The sequence below is a fragment of the Oncorhynchus tshawytscha genome, linkage group LG03 (assembly GCF_018296145.1).
Source record: "Oncorhynchus tshawytscha isolate Ot180627B linkage group LG03, Otsh_v2.0, whole genome shotgun sequence".
NCBI lineage: Eukaryota > Metazoa > Chordata > Actinopteri > Salmoniformes > Salmonidae > Oncorhynchus > Oncorhynchus tshawytscha.
In genome coordinates, this window is record NC_056431.1 from 26,053,229 (window position 1) to 26,080,590 (window position 27,362).

General features: G+C 45.4%; 2 protein-coding genes across 4 annotated transcripts in view; one reads left to right on the forward strand and one right to left on the reverse strand.

The window, feature by feature from the left end:
• Nucleotides 1-5,136: 5,136 nt before the first annotated feature.
• Nucleotides 5,137-10,230, reverse strand: LOC112246580 (prostaglandin reductase 3-like). The gene is made up of 2 exons (XM_024414996.2): nucleotides 9,635-10,230; nucleotides 5,137-6,966 (listed from the first exon to the last, which is right to left on the reverse strand). Exons 1-2 carry the CDS (start codon nucleotides 9,916-9,918, stop codon nucleotides 6,039-6,041), a joined length of 1,212 nt encoding a protein of 403 aa, XP_024270764.1. The 5' UTR covers nucleotides 9,919-10,230; the 3' UTR covers nucleotides 5,137-6,038.
• LOC112233246 (teashirt homolog 1) overlaps nucleotides 9,360-27,362 on the forward strand; it is a 49,698-nt gene continuing 31,695 nt past the window's right edge. The window contains exons 1-3 of one of the 3 annotated variants that reach the window (XR_002950745.2): nucleotides 10,256-11,091; nucleotides 11,245-11,820; nucleotides 16,264-19,529. Coding sequence is in view for 2 of the 3 variants with exons in the window: in XM_024400747.2 (XP_024256515.1) it covers nucleotides 11,781-11,820 (40 nt within the window). In the remaining variant the exon portion in view is untranslated. Of the gene's footprint in view, nucleotides 9,480-10,255; nucleotides 11,092-11,244; nucleotides 11,821-16,263; nucleotides 19,530-27,362 lie in introns of those variants that run through there. The other 2 variants (XM_024400747.2, XM_024400737.2) reach the window with 2 other exon arrangements.

Genomic DNA, 27,362 nt, shown 5'->3' on the forward strand with positions numbered 1-27,362 from the left:
AGTGATGGATATTGTAATCTCCGTGTTATATACAGGTGCAAGGGATGGATGGGTGACGATTAATGGACGAGACTGTTTCCGCCAAACAATAAGCTCACATCTTTGTCCGCACAGCTTGGCTCCGGGTACGGCGAAGAAGACGAAGAAGAACGACAAAAAAAAAAAAGAACAAGAACAAGAACAATAACAAGAAGAAGACAGCTGGCAGCCTACAGATTACTTTTTGTATTGGCTGTAGCTGTGCTGTGCATGCTACTTTCTTTAATAGCTCATATGAGAAAGTTGAGACAACATGTGAGTCCCGAGGTGATGTAGATGTTAGCACAACGATGTCTTCTCTCTTCTGGGATCTACAACAAGTAGTCATTTCTTGACAACCCTCAGCATCCCTGCCTCACCTCATTTTCACGCAACCTGTGTGTTTCTCACATTCTGTCGTTGCTATCACCTCCATAATTATCCCTTTGTTTTTACTTCACTTCAAACTTCTTTCACCACGATTTACCACAAAACACCACCCTCTTCAGGCAAAGTATTAAGGTCCAATTTCCAGTAGTTGAATTAAACCAAAAACTTCTAGATCAATTCTGTCCCCCTCCCATTGGTTCCTCATGTGTTTTCAAAGGATCAGGGAGGCAATATCTGAAGAACTTCTGAGCTAGCGTATGATGCTAGCAGCTTTAGCTCCTGCAGTAGCTACCATGCCTGTTGGTCCCAGTTTTTGTCATAAAACCTGGTGGTTGTCCACGTGTCCTTTAAATCAACATCTCTTTCCTTCCTCTCGCCGTGCCTTCACTCCCCGACATACCGTAGCTACAGTTAAACGGTTTCACTTCGCTAATTGGCCGATGTCAACGCTGACACGATGGTAAACAAACTGAAACAAACGCAAGCTCATTAGACTGATCAGAGGAGAGGGAGAAAAAAGGAAGAGATGTTAAGAGGGAAAAAAAACTATTTTCTGCTTTGAACGTTCTTCTTTTCTAAATGTAGCTAGCCTATCTTGTTCATTGAGTAGGGGAGAGACAGAACTACTTCTTTACCCTCATCTTTGATGGGACCCGACGGAAGGGGTTCCATTGCATTTTTTGTTATATACAGGCAAGGCAGTACTTATCTTGTGCTTTCCAGTCCACCTCTTCACCATTGACATTGAACATATAGTTATCATCTGGGGGTTTGAGGATTTGTTTTTCATAACACCAAACACTTTAGCATGAAATCTCTCTTCCTGTCTGTCCTTCTCGCTATCTCATGTTTATCTCTCTCTCTCTCTCTTTCTCACTACCTCCCTCCCTGTCAGAGCCTGTCCCCTATTGGCCATCTGTCATACCATGTTTATGGTCCCTTTTGCTTTTGTGTCCTGACGACCATTGTCACCGGGAGGTTCCCATTACCGATGCGCCCTGATGAACGATGTCGCCCAGATGCCTCGCTGCTGACACCCCGGCGTCCTTGGCTGCAGTGGCGTTTGGCGGGTAAAGAATGGGGACAGGGGGACCTGGTGTTTGGGCTAACTGAGGACCTGTCCATCATTCGCATGGGGTGGGATGGACTGGGTGTTTCGACCTTTACGTCTGCAATGGAGAGACACCGACCGATGAAACTGGGATGCTGTCGTCCGACACGGTGTGCTGATAATATCATCCATCCACTGTATGAATACTTACTGCCCTTGACTTTCGCCTGCACACGTGACATCCGACTCAATGATCGTAGGCTAGCCTTTCCTGACTGTACAGGTTGCACTGCGTTGTTACGTGGCTCAGGTTCGCTACTTTGTATATTGCCACCAACATCAGATACATTTGGATACGTTTTGTTTTCTCTACCACTCATATCGTATGACCAATATGTATTTGACTGGTGTGTGGTATTGAAATGCAATCTGAAAGCGTATTTAATACACATATAGTACGTTTACAGGCACCTGGATGTTTTTCATTCATTGGAATAAAGACATTGATTTGGAACAGGTTGAATCAATACATTAATTTACGGTATAATATTAAAGGAACATTCGGCCTGTACAAAAATAGAACCGCATTCAATCAGTCAGGCCCCCCTTTCGGCACCATCCCCTCCTCTCTCTCGGCACCATCCCCTCCTCTCTCTCGGCTCTCTTTTTCTCTCCAACTCTGTGAATGTCTTCACTGGGCAGTGGAGCCGCTGATGAGTTCTTAAGCAGATCACACTGATAATTGTATTTCCGTCAGCTGTGCGAAAGCTGTCCGTGGAGGGAGGGTGACTGCCAGTGCACTGAAGAGCTACTTGTGTCGTCGCCGTGTCTCCCTGTTACCCCCCTCCCCAGCCCATTGTAAAACCCCAATCACCGGGGATGTGCTTACTGTCTTCAGCCTCAAATTACTCAATCAGGAGGACACATTTATGGATGACACCTTTATTACAATTAATCAGGGGAACTTGATTAAGAAAGGAATTCCTCCTCCTCAGTGAGACTTCAGTGGCCCGGCTGCATATTCTAATTTATGTCCCACTGAGTCCTTGTGACCCTGACAGACCGACAGATTCCCAGCAGTACTGATACATGCACACCCACACACTGCTACCCTACACTCTTCGAAAACAAGGTGCTATCTAGAACCTAAAAGGTTTCTTTGGCTGTCCCAATAGGAGAACCTTTGAAGAACCCTTTGAAGAACCCTTTTTGGTTCCAGGTAGAACCCTATTGGGCTCCTATTGGGCTCTTCATGGAACCCAAAAGAGTTCTACCTGGAACCAAAAAAGGGTTCCCCTATTTTCTAAAAGTGAACCATAAAAAAAATGGAGAAATGCAAAATAATGACATTAGTATGGAAAACGCTCACAAGAGAAACCTTGTGTTCATATTTCTATGCAATACAAAATGAGCAAAAGTAACATATTATAATATATTTTGTTAAATAAAACCACCAGGTAAAAAGTATTGGAAAGTCACCTGTTTTTACCTTAACTTACAGTGTGTGCATTGACTAATTGGTTCAGTGGGGTTTTGTAACAAGGGGAGGAGTGATGGTGATTGAGGGGTCTGAGTGATTCTTTGTGACTGAAAGTGGACCTGAGCCATGACAGACTTAGCCACTAAGGCACCAGGTTATACCAGACCACACCGAATGATGTCTATGCTAGGTGTTCTAGTATGGGAACAGGGACGGCAGAGTCTAAAGTAACACGGTTGATTGAATACCCAGCTGATCAAATTGATTTTGTGTATTACAACACTGGCATTTCACTAAACTGTTGACAGTATTTTCCATGTATTCTTATAATCAACAATTATATGGTTCAATTGAATTGAAAGCAAAGCTGTAAAAAGGTCACAGATCCCATTTTGGGCGTGTATGCACAAAGCACAGACCTCTGGCAAACCAAGTATCACACCTATTCATGACATGCACTTTTGGACATTTATTTTAGATTTGAACTTTTCTTACATAAATTGTTGTGGTTGTTTCACGTTTGCCATATTATAAACTTTTCAATTTTATGTTTAGAGTTTCAGGGCTATACCCAGGTTAAAGGTGGATGCAATATACTGGATCTCAAAACCCCTAACGATAGTCTAAGCAATACATTTTTTTTTTTAACAATAACTAATATTTTCAAGCTACATTGAGAAACGCTACACTTTTCCAAAACATGTTTGTCACTCCACCAACATTTTGTCATGTACCTCAGAAGGTGACTACAACAGGTATGTGTCTATATGATTTGTTAAGAGCCTGCTAACAGCTACAAGCCAATTAAATCAAATGTGTTGTTTTCTCCAGTTTGTCTTGTGCTTTAATTGGACTGTGAATGTGCACTAATCATGGCTGCTACAGGTGGGCCCCGGAGGACCAGAGTGAGGCCTCGGGCTGGTAATTGAAGACAGATACACATTGACGGTCCGTACGTCTAGCCAGAGTATGCGCGCTACTGTACTCGAGCACGGTAAATTCACGTGTACATTCACTTGTGTCACCTCTCTCACCTTTCTGTGACTAGCGTGTGAGTGTGCTCTTGCATTGGAATGACTGAGTGAACAATCCATTTTAATGAGCGGTAAGTGCATCTGCCTTTAACAATAGCTTTCGGGTTGCTCACCTTCATCCATGCTGTACAGTGACGCTGTTATCAAACACTTACAAGGATGGGCGCAGAGATCATTCACTTCATTTCTATATTTCACACAGGAGTAGAAATCAAAGAGGACCTCAAATGTTTAAAAAAATACCAAAGATAGTAAGAACCAATCTACAGAAATACACTGCATGCATTACACAGACCACTATTCTATTGGAACACATATGGGTGTGTGTATGTGTGTGTGTGTGAGACACACTGGTGCAGGTTCAAATGGCTTCAGGCTGGTGAGTATGTTTCTGATTTCCTGAGCTGCCTGCCTGGCGAAGGTAGCAGCTTTGCATGCTGGGGTCACACCTGTAACGTGTTTCACACTGAGATCTTTTTTGAGTGGCCACCTGGAGGAGGATATTGCATGTCCACAGTGCATGAACACACAGACGTCCCTCCCCGGTGGAAACAGGTGTTTGTTTTGTGTTCCTAGGCTTGATACATAACGTGTTGCCTTAGAAGTGTTTTTTGATGACCTTTTCTCACTTCTAAAAAAAAGAATTTAAAAAAAGGCCACAGAATAACACCCACCTTAACTTGTAAATAGTTTTAGAATTAATATGTAAGATAAGGCATTTCTCCATGACAATTGTATCCCACCTGGTAACTCATCGACCCTAACCTCTAATGTGAGGGTAGATAACATGATACTTAGCTTAAAAGGGTTCTATATTTAAATTAGAGAAAAAAAAGATGAGTGTATTGGCTTAAGAGAATCCAAAACGTCAAGTGGAACCTTATCCTCACGGTAACAAAAAAGAAAAGAAAACCGTAGGCCTACCTCAGAAGGCATTCCACAATACATTCAATAGAAGTGGTTTCTGCTTGTTGTGGGACAAACTAATGGCATTTTCAACCCCAAGTTCTGGTTAGCTGGACTAATTTTTTTATTATGTGCAGCTTGGGGCATGTGAATGGAAAGAGGTTTCTGTCAGCCACAAACGTGCTATAAAATACCAAGCACACCTGATGCTGCATTCAGTTCTGACAAGTATATATACAGACTTTACTACAACAAAACACATTTCATTTTTTTTAATCAAGAATGTAAGATACTGTATTCTAGATATTTGAATGTTAATTACACATCATACATTGCAAATACTTCTCAAAATGTGCTATTTTAAAACCTACTGTACATCTACAATACATTGTATTTCTGTTGATTTAAGTTAATGTATTAATTATATTAATGTGTAATCTGTTGTGTGTGTGTGTGTGTGTGTGTGTGTGTGAGGGACTAAATGGGTCAATTGCTCTGGGCATGCTTAGGCATATATTCCAAAAGTATGACAGAGGTTTAAACTGGTAACACTAAATGAGATCATTATGCAATATTGTCCTCAGCTACTTTGTTTCCTGTTAAACAGAGGGACAAGTTCAGCTGATATGCTGGTACATTGTCTGAAGTGCAGTAATCATGCATAAACTGTGGACAGTCAATGCAGCCACTGGTCTAGTTACTGTAAATACAACATTTTAATAGGATTACATTTTAGTTAGCTCTAGTCTTGAGCACAGAGCAATTAAACAAGTGTGTGTGTATGTGTGTGTGTGATAGCATGAGAATGAGGGAGGCATTTGATCTAGAGGGGTACAGCATTATTTTCTTGAGATAACCTTCTGTTACACCAGCAATCTTCACTCTACAAGTATGATCCCCGTTCATTGGGACGTTGGCTTTGCTTTATTCAATACAATCATCGAAACATAAAGGAACTGTCTCGAACAGAACAACATTTTAGTAATATCAAAATAGATTCAGGTGAAATAAACTGTTCAAAAAATATATTCAACTCAAGAGTACTGTAGATTGTCACAGTTTGGGTAATTTGCCTTCAACATATGTACTTGCATAGTTCATTTCATTATACATACATATGATTTGTTTGAGGATTCCAGTGCATTCACATTAAGGCAAATCACAGTTTGCTCTCCAGTGAGGGTGGAGTCACCTCAACCACCACCTTTCCAACATTTTTCCCAGCGTACATGTAGTCCACAGCCCTAAAGACGGACTCCAGCCCCACAAAACGGCCCTCGGGGGCCATGTCCCCACAGTCCACTTCACACACCAGCTTCCCTTTAGCAAACATCTGCATCATGCTTCCCATCGCCTCCTTGTAGTCAGACAGGAAGTGAGGTAGGAAGAACCCCCTCACGCTGGCTGACTTCTGGAGCAGCTTCACGGGCAGAGTCCCTCCTTTAACAGTTGGGACCCCTGATGCCGTTTGGTACCCTGAGATGAACCCGATCACGATCAGCCTGCCCTTATTGGCCAGATTGTTGACCGCCATGTCAAAGATTCTGCCGCCTATGGACTCGTAGACTACGTCCAGGCCTTGTGGGTACTCTCTGCGCAGCGTGGCGCTCAGATCCTCAGACGTGTAGTTGATGGGCCTGTCGCAGCCAATGGTCTTTAAGAAGCCAGCCTTCTCATTGGAGGAGCAGGTGCCCACAACATGGCAGCCGGCCTGTTTGGCAAACTGCACGGCGAACTGGCCCGTGCCACCGGCAGCGGCCGTCACCAGCACTGTCTCGCCCTTCACCAGGTCGCCAAGCCGCTTCATGGCGATATAAGCTGTGGCACCGCTTAACAGCAGGGTGAGGAACTCTGGCTTCACCGCGGGTACGGGTACGGTCTTGATCATGGGTATCACCGTGTACTCTGCAAAGGCCCCATCAGCAAAGTAGGCCACGGTGTCGCCTACGGTGTAGCGGGCGCTGGCACTCAGGCCGAGTCCGACCACCTCGCCAATGCCCTCGAACCCGGCATCAAACGGTGGCTTCACCGAAGGGTCGTAGCGGCCTGCTGAGTAGTTGATGTCAGAGGCATTGATTCCAACAAATCTGCATGGAATGGAACAAAGAACAAAATGCAAGTGAATGATTAACAATTGTTACCTAGCATTCAAGTCAATTAATTAAAGTCAATTAATTAAAGATTTTGATAATAACATGATAATAGTTAGTTATAATAAAATAAAGAGGTGCACTTCAGAATGCCTACAGTAATGTCTGCGAAGGTCAAGATTTCACTTCTATTCCCTAGAAAACCTCTGCGACACCGTTCGGGAAGGAAACATTGGTTTGTTTTGGCAATGATACCATTTGTCTTGAAAAAACACCCACCCGAAACACATTGCATGATGTCATGAGTCATTGTCTTGAGAGACACACAAGAACAAACTGCACTTTTAAATCTTGTATATTTCTTTACCTCGACATGAAAAAATAACTGTTTTCATCTCAGTTGATGACATGGAGAAGAAAAAAAATCCTTGTGTGAAATAAATGTATAAATAAATCATTTTCTATCCTCCAGAAGAACCCTTGTTGCGACTCATCATTGTGCATGTCACATTTGCATTTTTAGCACTTAAAAATGTACCAGCCCGGTTTAGTTACAAATAAATGGCTCCAATTAAATATAGGAAAACATCTAGTTTGACTATACTTTCCAAATCACTTTTTCTTTGCAGCCTTTCTGAATTTTTTCCATACCAGTAAATATTTTAACCTGAATCTCTCATAATGGACCAACAGAACTGAAACACCATGCATTAAAGAGCCAGTTCAAAAGTTAAAACTAAAGAACTGGGATCTCTAGTCAGGATTGGGCCTGATATTCTTAAAGATGCTGGATTTAAAAAATGTGCACATTTGAATGCACCATCATCTCGGCCACTGAAACATATCAATGCATATCTCAATTTAAACCCAACATGTGTTAAATTCAGGTTAATAATGCATAAAATAAAAACATTTTCCTGATACACATTGCATTGTGAACCAAAGCATTGCAGAGGCCAACAAGTGGTCCAGCCATGTCCTGTCCGTAGACATGCCACACAACTACAATAACGTTCTAAAACCTTGTACACTAATACATCATCTGATATTGCATTTCACTATCACTAATGGTTCGTCTTTTGTGCAATTACCTTAGCAGTGGCGCTGACCCACTCAATTTTCTAAACAAAGCTTGTTTCACCTGTGGTTTGCAGCTGTGTGCATTTTATATTATAGCCTACGCTATCTAATTCCTACAGTCCAGCCTAATTCATGGGTAAATCACAGTTCAAAAGGTCAAGGGTCATCAATAGCCTAAGGAAATTATCATAGGCAATATGTGCAATTAAATGACCGTGGACTACAGTAGGCTGTGTTGCGCAACTGTCTTCCCACCCCAGATAATTTAACCAAGCAGACTTTATACAAGGCCTAAATGCGACATCACAGTCATATCTGCTAATTCCGAGCTCTGCATTGAGGCCATAGAATTGGCCTTTCTGATGTAGTTATTAACAAATACATAATAACCCAGATCGAGAAATATGCCTTGATAACTAGGCCCTTTAACTTGTTTTTTTTCTTCAGTTGAAGGTGCTTGTGAAGCCTAGTTGTTAGCTAATAGCTAAATGTTGTAATTTTCCAGGCCAACTCATATGATGGGGATTCATTACAGACAACACACAAAGAATTGCTAAAAAAAAAGAAGTATAAGGGCATAGGCCTACATTAAATTATAGAACAATACGTGATGCCATACTTTTCAATCTATTTCAATCTACAATTCAAGGTTTCCGGTGGGGGAGAATAACCTACCACTGCGCATCAACAGTTCTTTCCTTTTCCCAAGATGAGAGATAGGCTACCTCTCCATGGCAAATTGTATTTGTAATTCAAAATTCCACATTTTCAAGTTATAAATGCGATATATTTTTTTAAATTACCTAAATTACGCATCCACAATTAAACACATAAAACAAATCCTGTGAAAAAGGTTTAGGCTACATATGACAATTTCTGTAAATGTTCAAAGCTATTTGATCTTTAGATAATGCTACTATGTCCTTGGTCTCTAAACCATAATGCAAGACCCTCCCTTCATTTCACTGATCAATTGCGCTCTAATAGGCTACACCAGCATTGACCCGCATTTTAATATCTCTTCGACTTGTATTGTAGTAAATAACCGGTTAGATTAAGTAGCCTACATTCCTGCTCTGTTACAGTACCCCGAATGTAATCAACATTTGTAAATATCTTGCTTTGAACCGGACAGACACATAGAGTCTTATGCATTGGTTTTATGCAGCGGAAAATGATGATCCTGCCGCAGCCCCAATGCCATGCAAAGCTGTTTCTCCATCTCCTCATCTATTCGTGAGAGTCTTTACACCCCCCCCCGCCCACCACCCATGACTTTCTGTTTGCAGGTTCGTGACGTAAGGAGACAGGACAGAGCGAGATGCCGAGATGGATTGATAGACAAATGTAGGGGCGGAACTTGGAAATATTCCTCACATATTTTGCTCGCGTGTATAATCGATGGGGATGGATAGGCGATTCTAACCGAGGTAAGAGACCCTTTCACAACTTGAAAACAATACCAAATAGTTTATCAAAGATATTGGCTCCAAAATGTGCCCCATATTGGAATGGTCTATACATAGGCTATAGGCTACGCATACGCGGAAAATGGGAACCTGTCCAATTTCTAACCAAAACTTACCGATTTCTGACAAGCAAGTCCCCGTCGCCAGGTGTCGGGACTGGAACAGTTTGTAAGGCAACGGCGTCTCTGAAATTCTGGCTGAGCTTCGTTACGACCAGCTTTTTCATGGAGCTCGGTATCGAAGAACCTTTAAAATCCATGAAGTGCGTGGAGTATGACAAATCTATAATGAAGCGGCGCGATATAAAATGAACTCTGGAAAGTGCATCGGTTCCTCTGCACACCCCGCCGAATATCGAAAACACCCTCTTACCGTTTCTCAACAAGAAAGAGGTGGACATTGCACCAGGGAGGGACTATGTGACAAAGTTCACGGGCACTGGCTGTGCGTTGATATCAATATGTTTATCGTTAGCCTATGCTAGGCTTTCTTCACGTAGCAGGGTAGGCCACGCAATGCAATGCGATTAAAAACAATATTAGCCGCGCGTTTTTTTGTTTGTTGTTGTCGCATAAGATCGACACGCAATAACGTGCTTTTGCAATATTTGCTTTGATGATCACTAGGCTATAGCACGGCGCAACCTTGTAGCGGCAGCCAAACTCCTACTGTAGCGGCGTGTCTCCTTTTGAGTCCCTCCCCTTCCGGGACATGACACACTTCCTCGTAAGGTGAAACATATCAATCGGAGTCTCAAACATATCCTCAACGATTGTACACAAAAAGCCAAAGAGTTGCCAACACAGCCAGTGCCGACCACCACCATGCAGGTATTAACAAGCACCGTTAGTAGGCTATTACCTGCAGAAATATAGTTTCTCCCCAAGCATGCGTAAATGTTGGCGCTCTCGCACTAGCAAACTTCAGCCCGAATGTTTCCAACAAATAAGTCCAAAACATTGCCATGTTGGGTTTGACATAGGATCGCACATGTCAGGCAAAATAAAGTTAATGTGAGTTTGTCACATGAGGATGATGGTGACTCATGATTAGCCTAGTTATAGTAATATAGCCTAACCTAGGAATAGCTTTGTGGTAATTGACTAATTGCCATAATAACATTATGCAGGAAGTTTATGGACCAATATTTCAAAGCACCAATTTGATATTTAGCCTACTGATGCAAGCTTTCCTTTGTCAGTCATTTCAATTTGAAGCGGAGGAAAAAACAAGACAATTAAAAAGATTGACAGGTGGGCTCTACTGTCAGGGTGACGCTTGTAGCGCGAGGGGAGGAGTGAAAATGAAGCAGGAAAAGCCACTCGATGCGTCTGTCTATCAGTTGAGACTGTCTGAAACGCGTCGAGATTCCCTGCGTTTCATTTTTTTTCTCTGGAGGAGCAGACGAGACCTCGGTTCACTCCCCTGGAGTTTACAAAAGGAACATTCTCTCCGGCGAGGGTGGATGCCTGCATCTTGTTTGTTTCTCTTTAGTCGCAGGCTCTCCACCACATCAACCACCTGCATATTGCTTGATCGGCGGCTGATAATAGTCATTTTAACGACTAGAAATGTAAGTAGAAGCCCTACCACCCCGATTCAAGCTAGAGAGGGGAGAAAAGTATCCGCTGACGGCGAGGCTTTGGTCGGAATAGGTGGCGTGGTGACGGGCTGACATTAACCATCTAATGCCTGTCTATTTTCTCTCAATTCTGTTTTGTTTCAGATCTGAGCTTGAAGAAGCGCAGCCTTCCCACGGAAATACATTGTGTTCGCTCACACTGGACTTATTCGTTTACCATCAGAGTTTATTTATTTTGGAGTGAAGACGATACAAAGTAGCCCCAACACCGCCATATAGCCCCATATGGCAGCAGGGGAGTGACTGAAACTTGGCTTCGATGTCTGCCTCTTTTTTTCTGACACACAGAGATGAGGGAAGATGGTATTTGATAGACATGTTATGAGCTGGCGATATTCGTGCGTCGTTTTGATATCACAGAAACCCTTTTTTCCCCGTTTGTCCTTTATCTCCTGTCATTTGTTTCTATTCCTAGGCCTTAAGGACATATTTAGTTACATTGTGGCCGTTTCAGGTTGTCTGGCATAAGCCCACAATTACAAAAGAAACAAACCATTCTAATAGAAAAAAACTGTTTACGGTTATTTCCCGAAAAAAAAGCAACGGGATGGTTTTTCTCCACTGACAGACTTATTGTTTTGATCCCTGCATGAAAAGTACCGTGGACCGTGACGGTCACTATGCCGAGGAGAAAGCAGCAAGAGCCCAGGCGATCAGCAGGTAAGCACCAGCGCACACAGAAGTTCATTTTCACCGTCTCTTACTAAATGGAGATACAATGTCGGACTTTTTTTTCCCCTTCTCGTTTTAATTCACTAAATGTTTTATTTTTTCAATTTTCCATTTCTCGTGTTATACATACGCAATAGCCTAAAAATAAGTTTGACTTTCAACACATCTTCGTTTGTTGACCATTATTGTTTTCTATTTTGCCATATGATTTCTGTCAACGATAGGCCTGATTTGTTATTAGCTTGCCAGAAAAGTCGTCTACTTGGGGAGCTAGATAAACGAAACGTTAGAGATAGAGTTTCCATGTGGGGTTCATTGCAGTGTTAAAGAGCGAGTAATAATGAATAATTGACTTCGGAAGAGAGGGAGAAAAAAACTGTCCAGAGCCGGTTTTGTTTCTTTTCGGTTTTATTTGAGGATTGCCGTCATTGATTTGATGCGTGATTGATCGCCTGTCATGTGGCAGCCTTTGATCTATTCATCCCTGATAAACATCAATATATCTCTCCATGGAGACACGCATGGTCCTTACCAGACTTAGCCACTCAAAGGACAACCCTAACCCTGTTGTCTAAAAAAAAAAAAAAAAAAAAGTCTTTAAAAGGAGGGGAATCCTTCTTTCTTTAATATTTTCTAGAGAAAATACTAGAGGGAAGAATGAAAGAGGGAGGAGGTAGAAGTGTTTTGAGGATCACAGAAAGGGCTAAATCCTAATTAATTCGGGCACCTGAACCAGCCTACCACCAGTAGCCCCCTAGGTCTCCTATAAGACCCAGAGATTTGCACTTCTTATCCAAATACACACCTTCTCCTCTCTTCCTACAGAGCACTTTACCAATGCAGCCCATGTCTACCATCCACAGGACCATAGTGTTTACTATCTGACAACCACTGATAAACCACATGTCGAGGTGGAGGTCTAGTGGTTTGGATTTTTGACGCTCTTCTCTTTTTCAAGCCGACTTTAAAACAAATGTAAATGAGTGACAGGGATTTCTACCTCTGTGCTAATGAGGCGCAGCCTTTGAAGTTAGGCATTAACAAGTGGAGTGAACAAAAGACAGTCATGGAATTTTAAAGAGATTCTGAAATATGAGGTGTAAAGCGGACCGAACAGGAGGGCCAGGCAGCGAAGACTTTGAACTCGGCAGGTTTATCATTTTAAATAGGCGCCAAGTGATGGGGAGTCAGTGTGGATTGACTGTGAATAGTATTCAACTAGTACTTCTCTCGACAGCTCATACGCTTCTGACGCACAGTGTTGAATAGCCGTCTTATGCTTTATACTCACTGTTTGAGTCGCATCTGATTTGTCTCTTGTGTTGTATCACATCAAAAAAAAGAAAAAAAAGAAGCTGGGATTCAGGCTATAGGATGGTTCCGAGCAGATCTTACATGAAAACCATCACCTTGACCCCTCCACATGGTCCTATCGATCCGCTTGACTGTCATTGACCGGCTTATACATCATGGCCTTTTAATGGTCAATCACAACTTGGCAGACGGGAGTGTTACCATTCTGTCATGATCGTGACAGTTTGTTGGAAGTAACATCCCCCTCCAACCCTCCCCTTTAACACAAATACAGACACACACTCAGCTAAAGCATGATGGTCCAGTGTTTCAATGCTAGCTAGTAGCTACTGAACCATGCCTGGTACTCTGAAGCCTACGAGGAAATAGAGAGGGGGAAATCGCCATGGTAATGCCATGGTAATAGAGGTTTAGAGAATGAGTACTCGATCGACCATCGGGAAAAGAGGTTGTTGTGAGTTATATTTTCACTGAGAGGGTAAACCAGGTTCAACCAAAACAAATGTGGAACCCCAGGGGTACAGGGCTGGAGCTGGGCACCCTTATTTTTCACTAGTTTTAGGGAGGTAGAATAGAGCGACATTTAATATAGGGCCTTTTTACTTTCTGTGTGTGTGTGTGTGTGTGAACGTTTTAACGGTTATAATGGGACCATAACCATACAAAAGGACTTTCCCATATATACAGTATACGTAGTGTCATGGGAAAGCCATGATATCTACTCCTCTTCTTTCAGATATCCTGTCATTTACGGTTAAGACGAGCTACGGTTCATCTCCTGCAGTGTATTTAAGGCAGTTGGTAAGAGTGTGTGTGTGTGTGTGTGTGTGTGTGTTTTACACATCCCTGTGTGTTGCTTCATTTCAGGCCTCATTTTGTCCTTGAATATCAGTTTCAGTCGAGGGTGATGAGGACAGGAGCGATTAAAAAAAACAGAAACAAAAAAAGAGAAGAGCGACATTGTCTTTCGTTAAATTGGGGGCTGTGTGTCTCAGCCAATCAGAGCTAGTAGTCTGGGGAGAAAACAAAACATCTCTTTCCCAGGGATAGAGGCTTCTTCATTATCTGAGAGAAAAGGTAAGGTTGCTTCTCTGGGCTTCATTAGAGAAAGCCCCTAATTATCTGTAAACCTGATGGATTTGTGACGGGCCCTGACGATTAATGCTGACAAATTCAGTAAGGTGTCAAGTCCGCAGCTGCCTTGATGTAATCAAGTTGATATTATACAGTCCCCGTAGCCCCTAGTGCAGTGTCAACTCAATTTGCTCGTGTAGGTGACAAATGGACTTTGCTACCTGACTAATCATGTCGGAGGAGACGATGCCTCTTAATGACCTCCCTAATCCTCCGCCTTTAACGACATAATAAAAGGCCAGACACACCGAACCACGATCAGCTGCGTCGTAACACTCCTGCATGTGCAATGTTTGTTTCCCTTTTATATATTATAATAACCGCCATTGTCTTTCTTAATCGTTACTGTGCGTAAGAAGACACTTGTACACCTCAAACTAGCTTTGAGGTTTTGTAAATGTATTTAACGCGGGAGTTGTAGCTGCTTTTTCCAGAACATTTCTTTTTCTCACAACATTCTGGTCAGTGTAATATGAAATAATAATAATATGTTTATGTTTATGCAACATAATTCTAGCATACAAAGTATATATTTTATTTGCTAGGCGTTTTCATTTGATGGTACATTTTGTAAACGTTTTGAAGCAGCGCATTGAGGGAGACACACACACACACACCTTTTCACATCTTCACGTCTTAACCACCTATAGCCCTAGTCTCAATGTGTGGAAAATGTATCTCTCTCTCTCTTGTGTTTTAGGGGGCATTCTAGAAACCTGGTATAAAAAATCTCTCAGTGTATTTCTAGTGAGTTAAGAAGCCCAGTGCCCTGGGATTAATGGTTTAGCATGCCCGGGGTAGCTAAGATTACACAGCGACCTTTGTGCTCTAACTAGACGATGCTGTTACATGATATTCTGCGCTCGAAAGAATCAGCAATGCCGAGATTTATGTGGCCCCCACTCTTAGATCAACGGCCTGAGGAGGACCATCTTCCACAAGGTGTATTCCCCCCCCCCAATGTTATATCCCTGTAGTCGTCTGCCTAAAATATCTTGGAGTAATCTGAAAAATGATATTAGCACCGGGAAAATATTATAATCTGGAAGCCGGAGAACGTAAAGATTTGTTTTTGGAGGTGCGTGCAAATGTAGTGGGCAATTTAGTCAAGGTCAAGGGAATGTTAAGCGATAAATGTTTCACACGCTCTCTCTGACGTCGACTGAGACAGCAACGCTTGTCACCGTTAGAGTTGTGTGTTTTTGTACATCTAACAATTCTAAGGAAATGTGAATATGACATTTGTGAGTGCAAAGATGGGCCTCTGGATAGGAACGTGTGTGTGTGTTTTGATGGAATAAATGCTGATACCAAGAGTAGTCGTTGTTGCACTCTAGTGTCTCCTTTCTGTTGGGCCCTGCGTCTCTTAGTATGTGAGAGGGCAGTACATTGACACTCTGTTTACCATATTAGTAACACAATGACTCCAAGCTAACTAGGACACACACGCGTCACACACGTATCACTAATGTACAATGATATACCGTAGGGTGTTTTTCTGTGCTGTGTGTGTGTGTGTGTGTGTGTGTGTAACAGTTCCCTGAGTGTGTGTTTGGCGGTCAGGCTCTCTTCTCTCTGCTTCACTAGAGGTTACTTTAATTGGAGCGCCTGTGTCGTTAGCAGGTGGCATCGATTTCTTTCGTCGATAGCCAGTTTTGCTCTTCTGCCACCCTCTGAGACTAATAGTTAAATTTGCATCTGGGAATTGAGCCAGTCAGTCGCCCAACCTCTACTGCCTTAGCTGGAGTTGTGTGTGTGTGTGTGTGTGTGTGTGTGTGTGTGTGTGTGTGTTTAGTAGTGACACATATTCCAGATATAAGGCATGAGAGTAGTAGACATTGGGAATATTTTGTGTTTAAGCCGTACAACCATACATATATTTTTTTTATGCATTCAGGACTGTATGTGTGAAGCTAAGGATACATTTCATATCATGTTTAAGCTCATCTTGTCTTTCTCTATCTTTCTCATTCTTTCACTAAGCTGCCCTCAGGGCACGAAGCTACCATCAGAAGAGTGTCGCCCTCTCTGCACTGTAGACACAAACAGACACACACACAGACACACACACACACGCACACGCACACGCACGGTGGGAGGTCATAATGGGGGTGGCTTAGTATGATGGGAAATCATATCATTAAAGCAGCCAGATGTGCTTTGTTGCTCGGGAGAAAAATGTATCTCGGAGTGGGGCAGAAAAGAAAACAACGCCGAACATATAGAAGGCAACCCTGTGGGATTGGATTCACTAGCCCTGTGGGATTGGATTCACTAGCCCTGTGGGATTGGATTCACTAGCCCTGTGGGATTGGATTCACTAGCCCTGTGGGATTGGATTCACTAGCCCTGTGGGATTGGATTCACTAGCCCTGTGGGATTGGATTCACTAGCCCTGTGGGATTGGATTCACTAGCCCTGTGGGATTGGATTCACTAGCCCTGTGGGATTGGATTCACTAGCCCTGTGGGATTGGATTCACTAGCCCTGTCCTCTCTGTTTGCTTTGTCACCGTTATTATAGTTTTTACTTTTTTTTAAAGTGATTAAAAAAGTTTTTTTTTTTAAGTGAAAGTATTTTAGTAATGTTATTTGTATGGAATTTGAATTAGATTGAGAACAAGAGTAAATGCAATACAATAACTGTGACATGTATTTAAATAAATGTGGGTTTGTTTGTTGTTTAAAGTCCTGTTTTTTTGTTTCGTATGTTATTCCGTAGATAGCATTTAATGCTGAGTAGGCTTATTGCTTGCCATATAGTAGTTGCAGAGGGTCTAGGTGGTTTAACAGCAAATTATTGTCAAATTGTTTGCCGCTTTATTTGGTTCATAATTTGAGTCCAGTAACAGGAACATGTTTTTTTTTTTAAGATCTCCAAAATGTTGTTAAGTTAAAGTGTTCTATTTGCAGAGAGTTAGTTTGTCCTCTTGATCAGCGGTAGTGTTCATCCTCGAGAGGCTTGGCAGTGCTATGGGAAGCCTGTACCAGCCAAATTGAACATGTTTCTGCCATCAATAAAAGATGAGCAATTACAGAATATTTTGTCTAATAAGTATTTGAATTCCTCGGCACAGAAAAACATGTAGCTTACCCACTCATTACATCAGTTAGCAAGGGACGAGCACGGAGAACGAGAGGCAAGCGCTTTGATGCCAACAAACAAACAGACAAACGAGGTGGGCCTACTACAGGGGAGCCGAGCCCTACCCAGGGACACCCTCGCACTCATCGTCCTCCTTTCCCTCTCTCTCTCTGTTTTTCTCACGTCCATCTCATCTCTCCCCCTATCTTTGTTGCCCCTTCCCTCTTTCTAACATGTATCCCTCACACTCCCTCCTCTCTTACTAGTGCAAAGACCTCTCATTGTATCTTCTACTCTTTTCCCAACATTGCAGAGATTAGGTCAAGCTCTCCGTAACCAGCGCTTAAGATAGACATTTTGTTTTTTAAAAACTTTTTCAAACAAAGCAAGTATGTAGATTGGCGGCAAAACGCAGGCGAGCGAAATAAAAGGGGGTGAGCGGGAGAGGGGGTAGCTACTAGCTAGGCAGGCAGCAACAGGGCTGGAGGGGGGCAGTTCCACAGGACGGGTATTAAAGCTGACAGAGGAACGGGGCGATGGACAAATTCTCCTGCAGCAGCTGTGACTGCCGCCATTATCCTGACAGGTGTCAATAAAGAATTACTGCCGGGTGGAGTGAGCCAGGGCGACTCCTCCTCTCTTGCCCAGCTGTCGGCGTGTGAAAGAAATAACACTTTACTCGTGTCACTTTGGTTAGCCCCCCCCCCCTAGCCGTCGGCCCCCGAAAACAAGGGGCGCCGGCGAGCGTGCCAATCGATAAAGTGCTGCATTAGTAATTATTGCGCCCTTCGGGTCCGGGGAGTGCTGTGGCGTCCGATGGGTGTTGCTAGCCAGAGATAAGGACTTCCCATGATCCTCCTCTTCACCAGGCCTCGCTGAGGTAGTTGGGAGAGGGGTGTGTTGAGGGATGTGTGTCGGGCCGGGTGGACTCTATCCTGTGTGGAGTACCTGTGAGACCAAAGTCAGGCTGGCAAACCTTCCCCCCTGGCAGAGAGACCAAATCTCCTCGCCATCTATTTCACTGACCCACTCTCCCACTCTAACCCCTCTCTCTATTTCAGGACAGGCTAATCTCACGGTCGCACACATTGTAAAGTGGCTAGCTCTGTTCAGTGAGTGAGAAAATGAACACTTGTCATTGGCAGTCCTGAAGGCTTATTTCCTCCCTAAGTGTTGCTTTAACTCACATCTAACACACACACCACTGCTTGTCACCAATCCATTTCACTATGGTCGGCACGTGTGTGTGTGTGTGTGTGTGTGTGTGTGTGTGTGTATAGAACGTACAAGAAAGTCAAAGAAACAGATTTTCCCCAACTGTTGGCAGGGGTTTAGTTGAGTGTGAGTGCAGTTGGATGTTTGAAATACAGGGAGGGAGGAAGTCATTCTGAGGCCCATGCTGCTTCCACCTCATCATTACTGAGGAACAGCGTCCTCCCGAGCAGGGAACTGGGAAAGAGGGCGCTGCTGGGAGTTGTAGGAAATTATGTCATTGGCATGACTGGTAAAATGCTGTTTTCACTGACTATGCTCAGCTCTTGTAGTAGGGGGTGCAGAGAAGTGTGTTGGTTTGTCATTTGGGATAGCTTCACTGGAGGTGTGTGTGTGTGAGAGCACTATGACTGTAGGTGTGAGAATATCATTTTGTATTGTACCACGTCTTCTACATTCTGAATGATTGTTTTTCCAAAGATAATATATTTGATGACACCACTGTCTCGTACGCGGTTGTTGAGAGAGTGAGTACGTATCACATCCATATTACAAGGTATTATCAAACCAGTTAAACACCTAGTATGGGATATAGAATATGAATATTCTGAAACCATTTATCAACAGCTTTCATGGAATCTGTGACAGAAGTGAAGTGGCCGAGGAGAGCTGAGAACTCTGGGAATATTCAGTTATGGAGATTTACATGCTCAAGTGGGAATTGTTTCTTTGGAAATTCCTCCCTAGAAATCATTTGCACACAACATTTACTGGGAAAGAGACGATACTATCTGTGTTACGCAAATACAACGGAATGGAAAAGTATCTCGTTCTAAATAAGTGAAATGCTAGCTTTTTAGAGCCTTTTCCTACTCAGGCCTTTCCCCTTCTCTCTCTCTCCCCTCTCTCGCTCTCGCTCTCTCTCGCTCTTTCTCGCTCTTTCTCGCTCCCTCTCTCTCGCTCTCTCGCTCTCTCTCCCCTCTTTCTCTCTTGCTCTCTCCTCGCTCGCTCTCTCTCTCCCCTCTTTCTCTCTCGCTCTCTCCTCTCTCGCTCTCTCTCTCCTCTCTCGCTCTCTCTCTCCTCCTCTCTCGCTCTCCTCTCTCGCTCTCCTCTCTCGCTCTCCTCTCTCGCTCTCTCGCTCTCTCTCTCCTCTCTCTCTCTCCTCTCTCGCTCTCTCTCTCCCTCTTTCTATCTCTCCCTCAATGTCTCAGACTGACCCCAGACTGCTCCAAGCTATTATCAAACTTGCGTTCTTTTTTATTCCATCGTATTCCATATTCCATCCCCATGCAAATCGGATGTGCTCTCTCTTATCACTTTCTCCCCCCAAACGTTTGTGTGTAATCAAAGTAAACGGCAGAGCTAAAGGGGAAGCAGCGCTTCGCGCCGAGATGGACGGGGGGGTTAAATATTAACCGGATGCGGGCTGACTTAAGGCAGTGTTTTACATAGCAGCTCCCGTCGCGACGGTCCGCAATGCATTGATCCCGGCGCCTTTATGCGTTTGGCAGCCGCGGCACATTTTTTTTTTTCCCACCATCATCTTTTCCAAAGGCCAGCCCTGGCGCGGTGGAGGAAGGGGGGGTGTTACCCCCTGCTCTTAAAGGGGTAGGTGAGATGGATGATAGCAATTTGAAATGTTGTTTGTGTGTGTGTGATCATGGAGATTGTTTTCTTATTACCACAGTATAACCACTGGGATGATTCATTGAGGCAAACACACAGCGTACCGAGGCTCAGGGAGCAGAGGTACCGGGAACCGCAGAAATAGAATTACTAGACGGGATGAAGCCCTCTCAAAACTAAGGCACTTTGACTCACATCCGTATGTTTCGATGCCCAGGACTTTCAGCATCACTGGGCCAATTATGTGAATTTAGGGTTCTGTTTAGCCTCCCATGATCAACCATAGAGTCCAACACTGTGGACTGTGTCGTTTAGCGACCTGCCCCCGTACGGTCGCTTATATACACACTCTGAACTGTACGACTACCATACACTGGCCTTTTTGTTTCATTTTGTCCCCTATTTCCTTTCCCCACCACTTCCTCTTCTGTGATTAAACGTGAAAAATCCCCCCCCCCAAAAAACCCCGAAATGTAAACAATGGCCTCAGTGTGTTTGTAAGCACAACACACCGGGTATATGAATGACGTTCTGCTAGCTAAAGGCACCGCCGTTTGTTGGGTCGGTCAATGGTGACGCCTCGTGAAAAACAGCCAATATGCAGCGGGTCACACAGGCATGCTATGCTGTTCGCAGGGCTGCTACGGGTGTGTGGGGTCAGTCTCAGTAGTGGGTTCCTCAGGAATTGTGTCTGTGTGTTTTGTGTGTGTGCTTAGGTAGTTTGTTTCTCTCTCTCCCTCTGTGTGTGTGTCTCTTTCTCTCGCTCTCTGTGTGTGTGCACGCACCTGTGTGTGTGTGTGAGAAGGCCCTCTGGCATTTATAAATGCAGTGTCGGTCATGTGGTGGAGCGTTGCAGCCCTGTAGTCACTGAAGGAGGAGGTTAAACATGGCAAGGGGCTCATCACTCAGCCCTAATGATGCCTTGTTTTCCCGCCCCTCTCCCTGCTAGCACCCAGCCAGAGTGCACATCTGACGGGGTCGTTCGTGGGTCACGACCCCCAGGTGGCTGCCTGGGCTCTCTCACTAGACGACTCTTGTTTTTGTTTGCTCTCTCTCTCTCTCTGTCTCTCTCTGTCTCTCTCTCTCTGTCTCTCTCTGTCTCTCTCTCTCTCTCTGTCTCTCTCTGTCTCTCTCTCTCTCTCTGTCTCTCTCTGTCTCTCTCTCTCTCTCTCTCTCTCTCTCTCTCTCTCTCTCTGTCTCTCTCTGTCTCTCTCTCTCTCTCTCTCTCTCTCTGTCTCTCTCTCTCTCTCTCTGTCTCTCTCTGTCTCTCTCTCTCTCTCTCTCTCTCTCTGTCTCTCTCTCTCTCTCTCTGTCTCTCTCTGTCTCTCTCTCTCTCTCTCTGTCTCTCTGTCTCTCTCTCTCTCTCTCTCTCTGTCTCTCTCTCTCTCTCTCTCTCAGTCAAAGTAGCTGGTCCCCATAGCAACACATTGTGAACTCTTTTAATGTTGTAGTGGTTCAGTGGACCAATAATGTGTGGAATCCGTGTTGATGAATACCCTGTGTTGGTGCCTGTATCTGGCCCTCTCCTATTCCTCATTCCTGACATTTCTGACGGAACCCGAACTGATCTCGTATCAGTCGCTTCTCACTCTCCCTCATCATTCAGGAATGATATCAAGTGATCCCTCTGCAGTATCTGGCTGTCTTTCTTTCAGCCGACCACATGGTTGGATGATATGTACTGATCCTTATTCCCACCCGCTTTGTTGAAGGCCTCTCTGATTTTCTGGACTGGCTTTTGGTCGCATGACAATTGAGAGGTGACACTCAAACATTTCCTCTGTCTCAGCTGATTCACACTATGGGGTTTGTTGGCTGTCAAATCTCCAGAGAACTGATAACAGGTCAGCCGTTAGAGAGAGAGAGGGAGGGAGGGGGAGAGAGAGAGAGAGTTTGCCTCACATGCTGCTGTGTGGGCGGCGTGCGCAGTCGAAGGGTCAGTGGGGAGCTGTGATAGGCTAATCTGGCAGGAAGGGAGGGTCGGCCGTGTCTCACGGAGCTCTTTATTGGCTATGCTCGCTTTCTCTCTCATTTATTCCGCCAAACTATTTTGGAGTCTGATAGTCAAACAGATATACAGAGCTATTCGTGTATATTCATTCCGCGGGATCATGTTTATTACTGCATTGTCCTTTTCATAGACAGATGGATGACAGATGACCCAGTAGGGAGACAGTCATCCTGAATAACCGGAATGTGCTAAGGCCCCGCTATGTTCATACCTTGTTTACTTCCTCACTGTGATAAATCTTCGATTCACCTCAGACGTTGCAGTGTCCTTCCTCGAGTTACTAGGTTAGTACGTCATTAGAAGCTGTGTCATTGTGTGAGTGAGAACCAAACCAGGCCACAGCCTAGCTGTCTCTGAGCATGCCTGTGTCAGGGAAAGAGAGAAGGGAGAAGAGCGAGGGAGGGGGGGGAGGGGGCTTACTGGGCTAAAGAAAACCTAAATCCTCATAATAAAAAAAAGAACATGCACTCTGCCCAGGACAACAGAGAGGTAGAGAGAGAGAAGGGGAAAAAAGTTGATTTCCTTTTTCAGCAGAGCTATACATCACAGGGCCTCCCAGCTGCAGTGTCACGGGCTGACAGAATGACATGTGTCATTTATCAAAGGGGCCAGGCCGGGGCCTTGGGAAACGTGCACCACAAAGCCTGAGAGAGTTCATTCCAACGCTCAACCCCCTCCACTCCGCCCCCACCGTTCTCTCTCTTTCCTCACCCCTTCGCTCTCCTCGCTTCGCCTGGTGCCAAAAACAGGCCCTGTAATGTTTTCTGTCTTCCCAACACCAACGCTGCACTAGTCACACGCACACACACACACACACAGGGGCCCTGTCTGTACTCAGCTGTGGTGTGTTTGTGTGTGGCTCACTGTAGCTCCTCCTGGGAACTGTTACTAGTGCCTAGTGCTAAGCATGGTTTGGCCCTGCCTGCCCCCATTCCTCCCACGTCATTCTTCACTGTAGTCACTAACATACTAGTAGCTACTTATGTTACTCTCGTGTTTTTTGTCTCTCGCTATGGTCTACAACGTCGTCTCCCAGTATCTCGTTTTGGTAAGGGTTTGTGTGTGCGCCTGTGCGTGTTTGTTTATGTCCATGTGTGTGTGTTTACGTTTGTGTGTGTGTGTCTGTGTGTTTACGTCTGTGTGTGTGTTTGTGTGCGTCACTCGTTACCTGCTGTTGCCGGAGTTGTTTGACAGAGTGATTATCTCCTACCCAGGCTCCTATCGCCCAGTGAGGTCCTTGGGGTTAGCAGCACTACCAAACACCTCACCCCTTCCCCCCTCTACCCCCACCGGCCACGCCAATGGTTAGAACATCACATCACCAGACGCCTCCAGAATCAATAAACAAACTCACCTTGGCATGGCCGGGAAGCTGGGACACGGAGCAGCAGACAAGGCTTAGGTGTCTGCTCTCCTCTTTCCCCCTCTCTCTCTCTCTCTCCTCTTTCTCTCGCTCTCCTCTTTTCCCCCCTCTCTCTCTCCTCTTTCTCTCGCTCTCCTCTTCCCCCTCTCTCTCTCTCTCCTCTCTCTCTCTCTCTCCTCTCTCTCTCCTCTTTCCCTCTCTCCTCTTTCTCTCTTTCCCTCTCCTCTCTCTCCTCTTTCCCTCTTTCCCTCTCTCCTCTTTCTCTCTTTCCCTCTCCTCTCTTTCCCTCTCTCCTCTTTCTCTCTTTCCCTCTCTCCTCTTTCTCTCTCTCCTCTTTCCCTCTCTCCTCTTTCTCTCTTTCCCTCTCTCCTCTTTCTCTCTCTCCTCTTTCCCTCTCTCTCTCCTCTTTCCCTCTCTCTCTCTCCTCTTTCCCTCTCTCTCTCCCCTCTTTCTCTCTCTCCTCTTTCTCTCTCTCCTCTTTCCCTCTCTCCTCTTTCTCTCTTTCCCTCTCTCCTCTTTCTCTCCCTCTCTCCTCTTTCTCTCCCTCTCTCCTTTCTCTCTCTCTCCTCTTTCCCTCTCTCTCTCCTCTTTCCCTCTCTCTCTCTCCTCTTTCCCTCTCTCTCTCTCCTCTTTCCCTCTCTCTCTCTCCTCTTTCCCTCTCTCTCTCTCCTCTTTCCCTCTCTCTCTCCTCTTTCTCTCTCCTCTTTCTCTCTCCTCTTTCTCTCTCCTCTTTCCCTCTCTCCTCTTTCCCTCTCTCTCTCTCCTCTTTCCCTCTCTCTCTCTCCTCTTTCCCTCTCTCTCTCTCTCTTTCCCTCTCTCTCTCTCCTCTTTCCCTCTCTCTCTCTCCTCTTTCCCTCTCTCTCTCTCTTCTTTCCCTCTCTCTCTCTCCTCTTTCCCTCTCTCTCTCTCCTCTTTCCCTCTCTCTCTCTCCTCTTTCCCTCTCTCTCTCCTCTTTCCCTCTTTCCCTCCTCTTTCCCTCTTTCCCTCTCTCTCTCTCCTCTTTCCCTCTCTCTCTCTCCTCTTTCCCTCTCTCTCTTTCTCTCTCCTCTTTCCCTCTCTCTCTTTCCCTCTCTCTCTTTCCCTCTCTCTCTTTCCCTCTCTCTCTCTCCTCTTTCCCTCTCTCTCTCTCCTCTTTCCCTCTCTCTCTCTCCTCTTTCCCTCTCTCTCTCTCCTCTTTCCCTCTCTCTCTCTCCTCTTTCCCTCTCTCTCTCTCCTCTTTCCCTCTCTCTCTCTCCTCTTTCCCTCTCTCTCTCTCCTCTTTCCCTCTCTCTCTCTCCTCTTTCCCTCTCTCTCTCTCCTCTTTCCCTCTCTCTCTCTCCTCTTTCCCTCTCTCTCTCCTCTTTCCCTCTCTCTCTCCTCTTTCCCTCTTTCCCTCCTCTTTCCCTCTTTCCCTCTCTCTCTCTCCTCTTTCCCTCTCTCTCTCCTCTTTCCCTCTCTCTCTCTCCTCTTTCCCTCTCTCTCTCCTCTTTCCCTCTCTCTCTCCTCTTTCCCTCTCTCTCTCCTCTTTCCCTCTTTCCCTCCTCTTTCCCTCTTTCCCTCTCTCTCTCTCCTCTTTCCCTCTCTCTCTCTCCTCTTTCCCTTTCTCTCTCTCTCTCTCCTCTTTCCCCTCTCTCTCTCCTCTTTCTTTCTCTCTCTCTCCTCTCTCTCTTTCTCTCTCCTCTTTCCCTCTCTCTCTTTCGCTCTCCTCTTTCCCTCTCCTCTTTCCCTCTCTCTCTCTCCTCTTCCCCCCCTCTCTCCTCTCTCTCCCTCTCTCCTCTTTCCCCCTCTCTCCTCTTTCCCCCTCTCTCCTCTTTCCCCCTCTCTCCTCTTTCCCTCTCTCGCTCTCCCTCTCTCTCTCTCCTCTCTCTCTCTCTCTCTCTCCCTCTCTCTCTCTCTCCTCTTTCCCCTCTCTCTCTCCTCTTTCTTTCTCTCTCTCTTCTCTTTCTCTCTCTCTCCTCTTTCTCTCTCTTCTCTCTCCTCTTTCCCTCTCTCTCTTTCGCTCTCCTCCTCTCTCCTCTTTCCCCCTCTCTCCTCTTTCCCTCTCTCTCCCTCTCCCCCTCTCTCCTCTTTCCCCCTCTCCTCTTTCCCCCTCTCTCCTCTTTCCCCCTCTCTCCTCTTTCCCCCCCCTCTCCTCTTTCCCCCTCTCCTCTTTCCCCCTCTCCTCTTTCCCCCTCTCCTCTTTCCCCCTCTCCTCTTTCTCTCTCCTCTTTCCCCCTCTCCTCTTTCTCTCTCCTCTTTCCCTCTCTCTCTCCTCTTTCTCCCTCTCTCTCTCCTCTTTCCCTCTCTCTCTCTCCTCTTTCCCTCCCTCTCTCTCTCTCCTCTTTCTCCCTCTCTCTCTCTCCTCTTTCCCTCTCTCTCTCTCCTCTTTCCCTCTCTCTCTCTCCTCTTTCCCTCTCTCTCTCTCCTCTTTCCCTCTCTCTCTCTCCTCTTTCCCTCTCTCTCTCTCCTCTTTCCCTCTCTCTCTCTCCTCTTTCCCTCTCTCTCTCTCCTCTTTCCCTCTCTCTCTCTCCTCTTTCCCTCTCTCTCTCTCCTCTTTCCCCCTCTCTCTCCTCCTCTTTCCCCCTCTCTCTCTCCTCTTTCCCCCTCTCTCTCTCCTCTTTCCCCCTCTCTCTCTCCTCTTTCCCCCTCTCTCTCTCCTCTTTCCCCCTCTCTCTCTCCTCTTTCCCTCTCTCTCTCTCCTCTTTCCCTCTCTCTCTCTCCTCTTTCCCTCTCTCTCTCTCCTCTTTCCCTCTCTCTCTCTCCTCTTTCCCTCTCTCTCTCTCCTCTTTCCCTCTCTCTCTCTCCTCTTTCCCTCTCTCTCTCTCCTCTTTCCCCCTCTCTCTCTCCTCTTTCCCCCTCTCTCTCTCCTCTTTCCCCCTCTCTCTCTCCTCTTTCCCCCTCTCTCTCTCCTCTTTCCCCCTCTCTCTCTCCTCTTTCCCCCTCTCTCTCTCCTCTTTCCCCCTCTCTCTCTCCTCTTTCTCTCTCTCTCCTCTTTCTCTCCTCTTTCTCTCTCTCTCCTCTTTCCCCCTCTCTCTCCTCTTTCTCTCTCTCTCTCTCTCTCTTTCGCTCTCTCTCTTTCCCTCTCCTCTTTCCCTCTCTCCCTCTCCTCTCTCTCCTCTTTCCCCCTCTCTCTCTCCTCTTTCCCCCTCTTTCTCTCCTCTTTCTCTCTCTCTCCTCTTTCTCTCCTCTTTCTCTCTCTCTCCTCTTTCCCCCTCTCTCTCCTCTTTCTCTCCTCTTTCTCTTTCTCTCCTCTTTCTCTCCTCTTTCTCTCTCTCTCTCTCCTCTTTCTCTTTCTCTCTCTCTCCTCTTTCGCTCTCTCTCTTTCCCTCTCCTCTTTCCCTCTCTCCCTCTCCTCTCTCTCCTCCCTCTCCCTCTCTCCTCTTTCTCCCTCTCTCCTCTTTCCCCCTCTCCTCTTTCCCTCTCTCCTCTTTCCCTCTCTCCTCTTTCCCTCTCTCCTCTTTCCCCCTCTCTCCTCTTTCCCCCTCTCTCCTCTTTCCCCCTCTCTCCTCTTTCCCCCTCTCTCCTCTTTCCCCCTCTCTCCTCTTTCCCCCTCTCTCCTCTTTCTCCCTCTCTCTCCTCTTTCTCCCTCTCTCCTCTTTCTCCCTCTCTCCTCTTTCCCCCTCTCTCTCCTCTTTCCCCCTCTCTCTCCTCTTTCTCTCTCCTCTTTCCCTCTCTCATTTCCTCTATCGTAGAGACAGATTGGGGTGTGTGGGAGGGCCCCTGTCAAAACGCTGCACTACATCACAGCGTTACTTAGGTTCTCTCTGATGCTTTGTTAGTGCAACTTAAGCTACAGCAGATAGTGTTTACAGTAGGGCTAGTACTACA

Coding starts and splice junctions, on each gene's coding strand:
- LOC112246580 (XM_024414996.2), bottom strand. CDS start 9,918: ATGTCCACCTCTTTCTTGTTGAGAAACGGTAAGAGGGTGTTTTCGATA. Junction 6,967..9,634: donor GACTTGCTTGTCAGAAATCG/GTAAGTTTTGGT, acceptor CATTCCATGCAG/ATTTGTTGGAATCAATGCCT.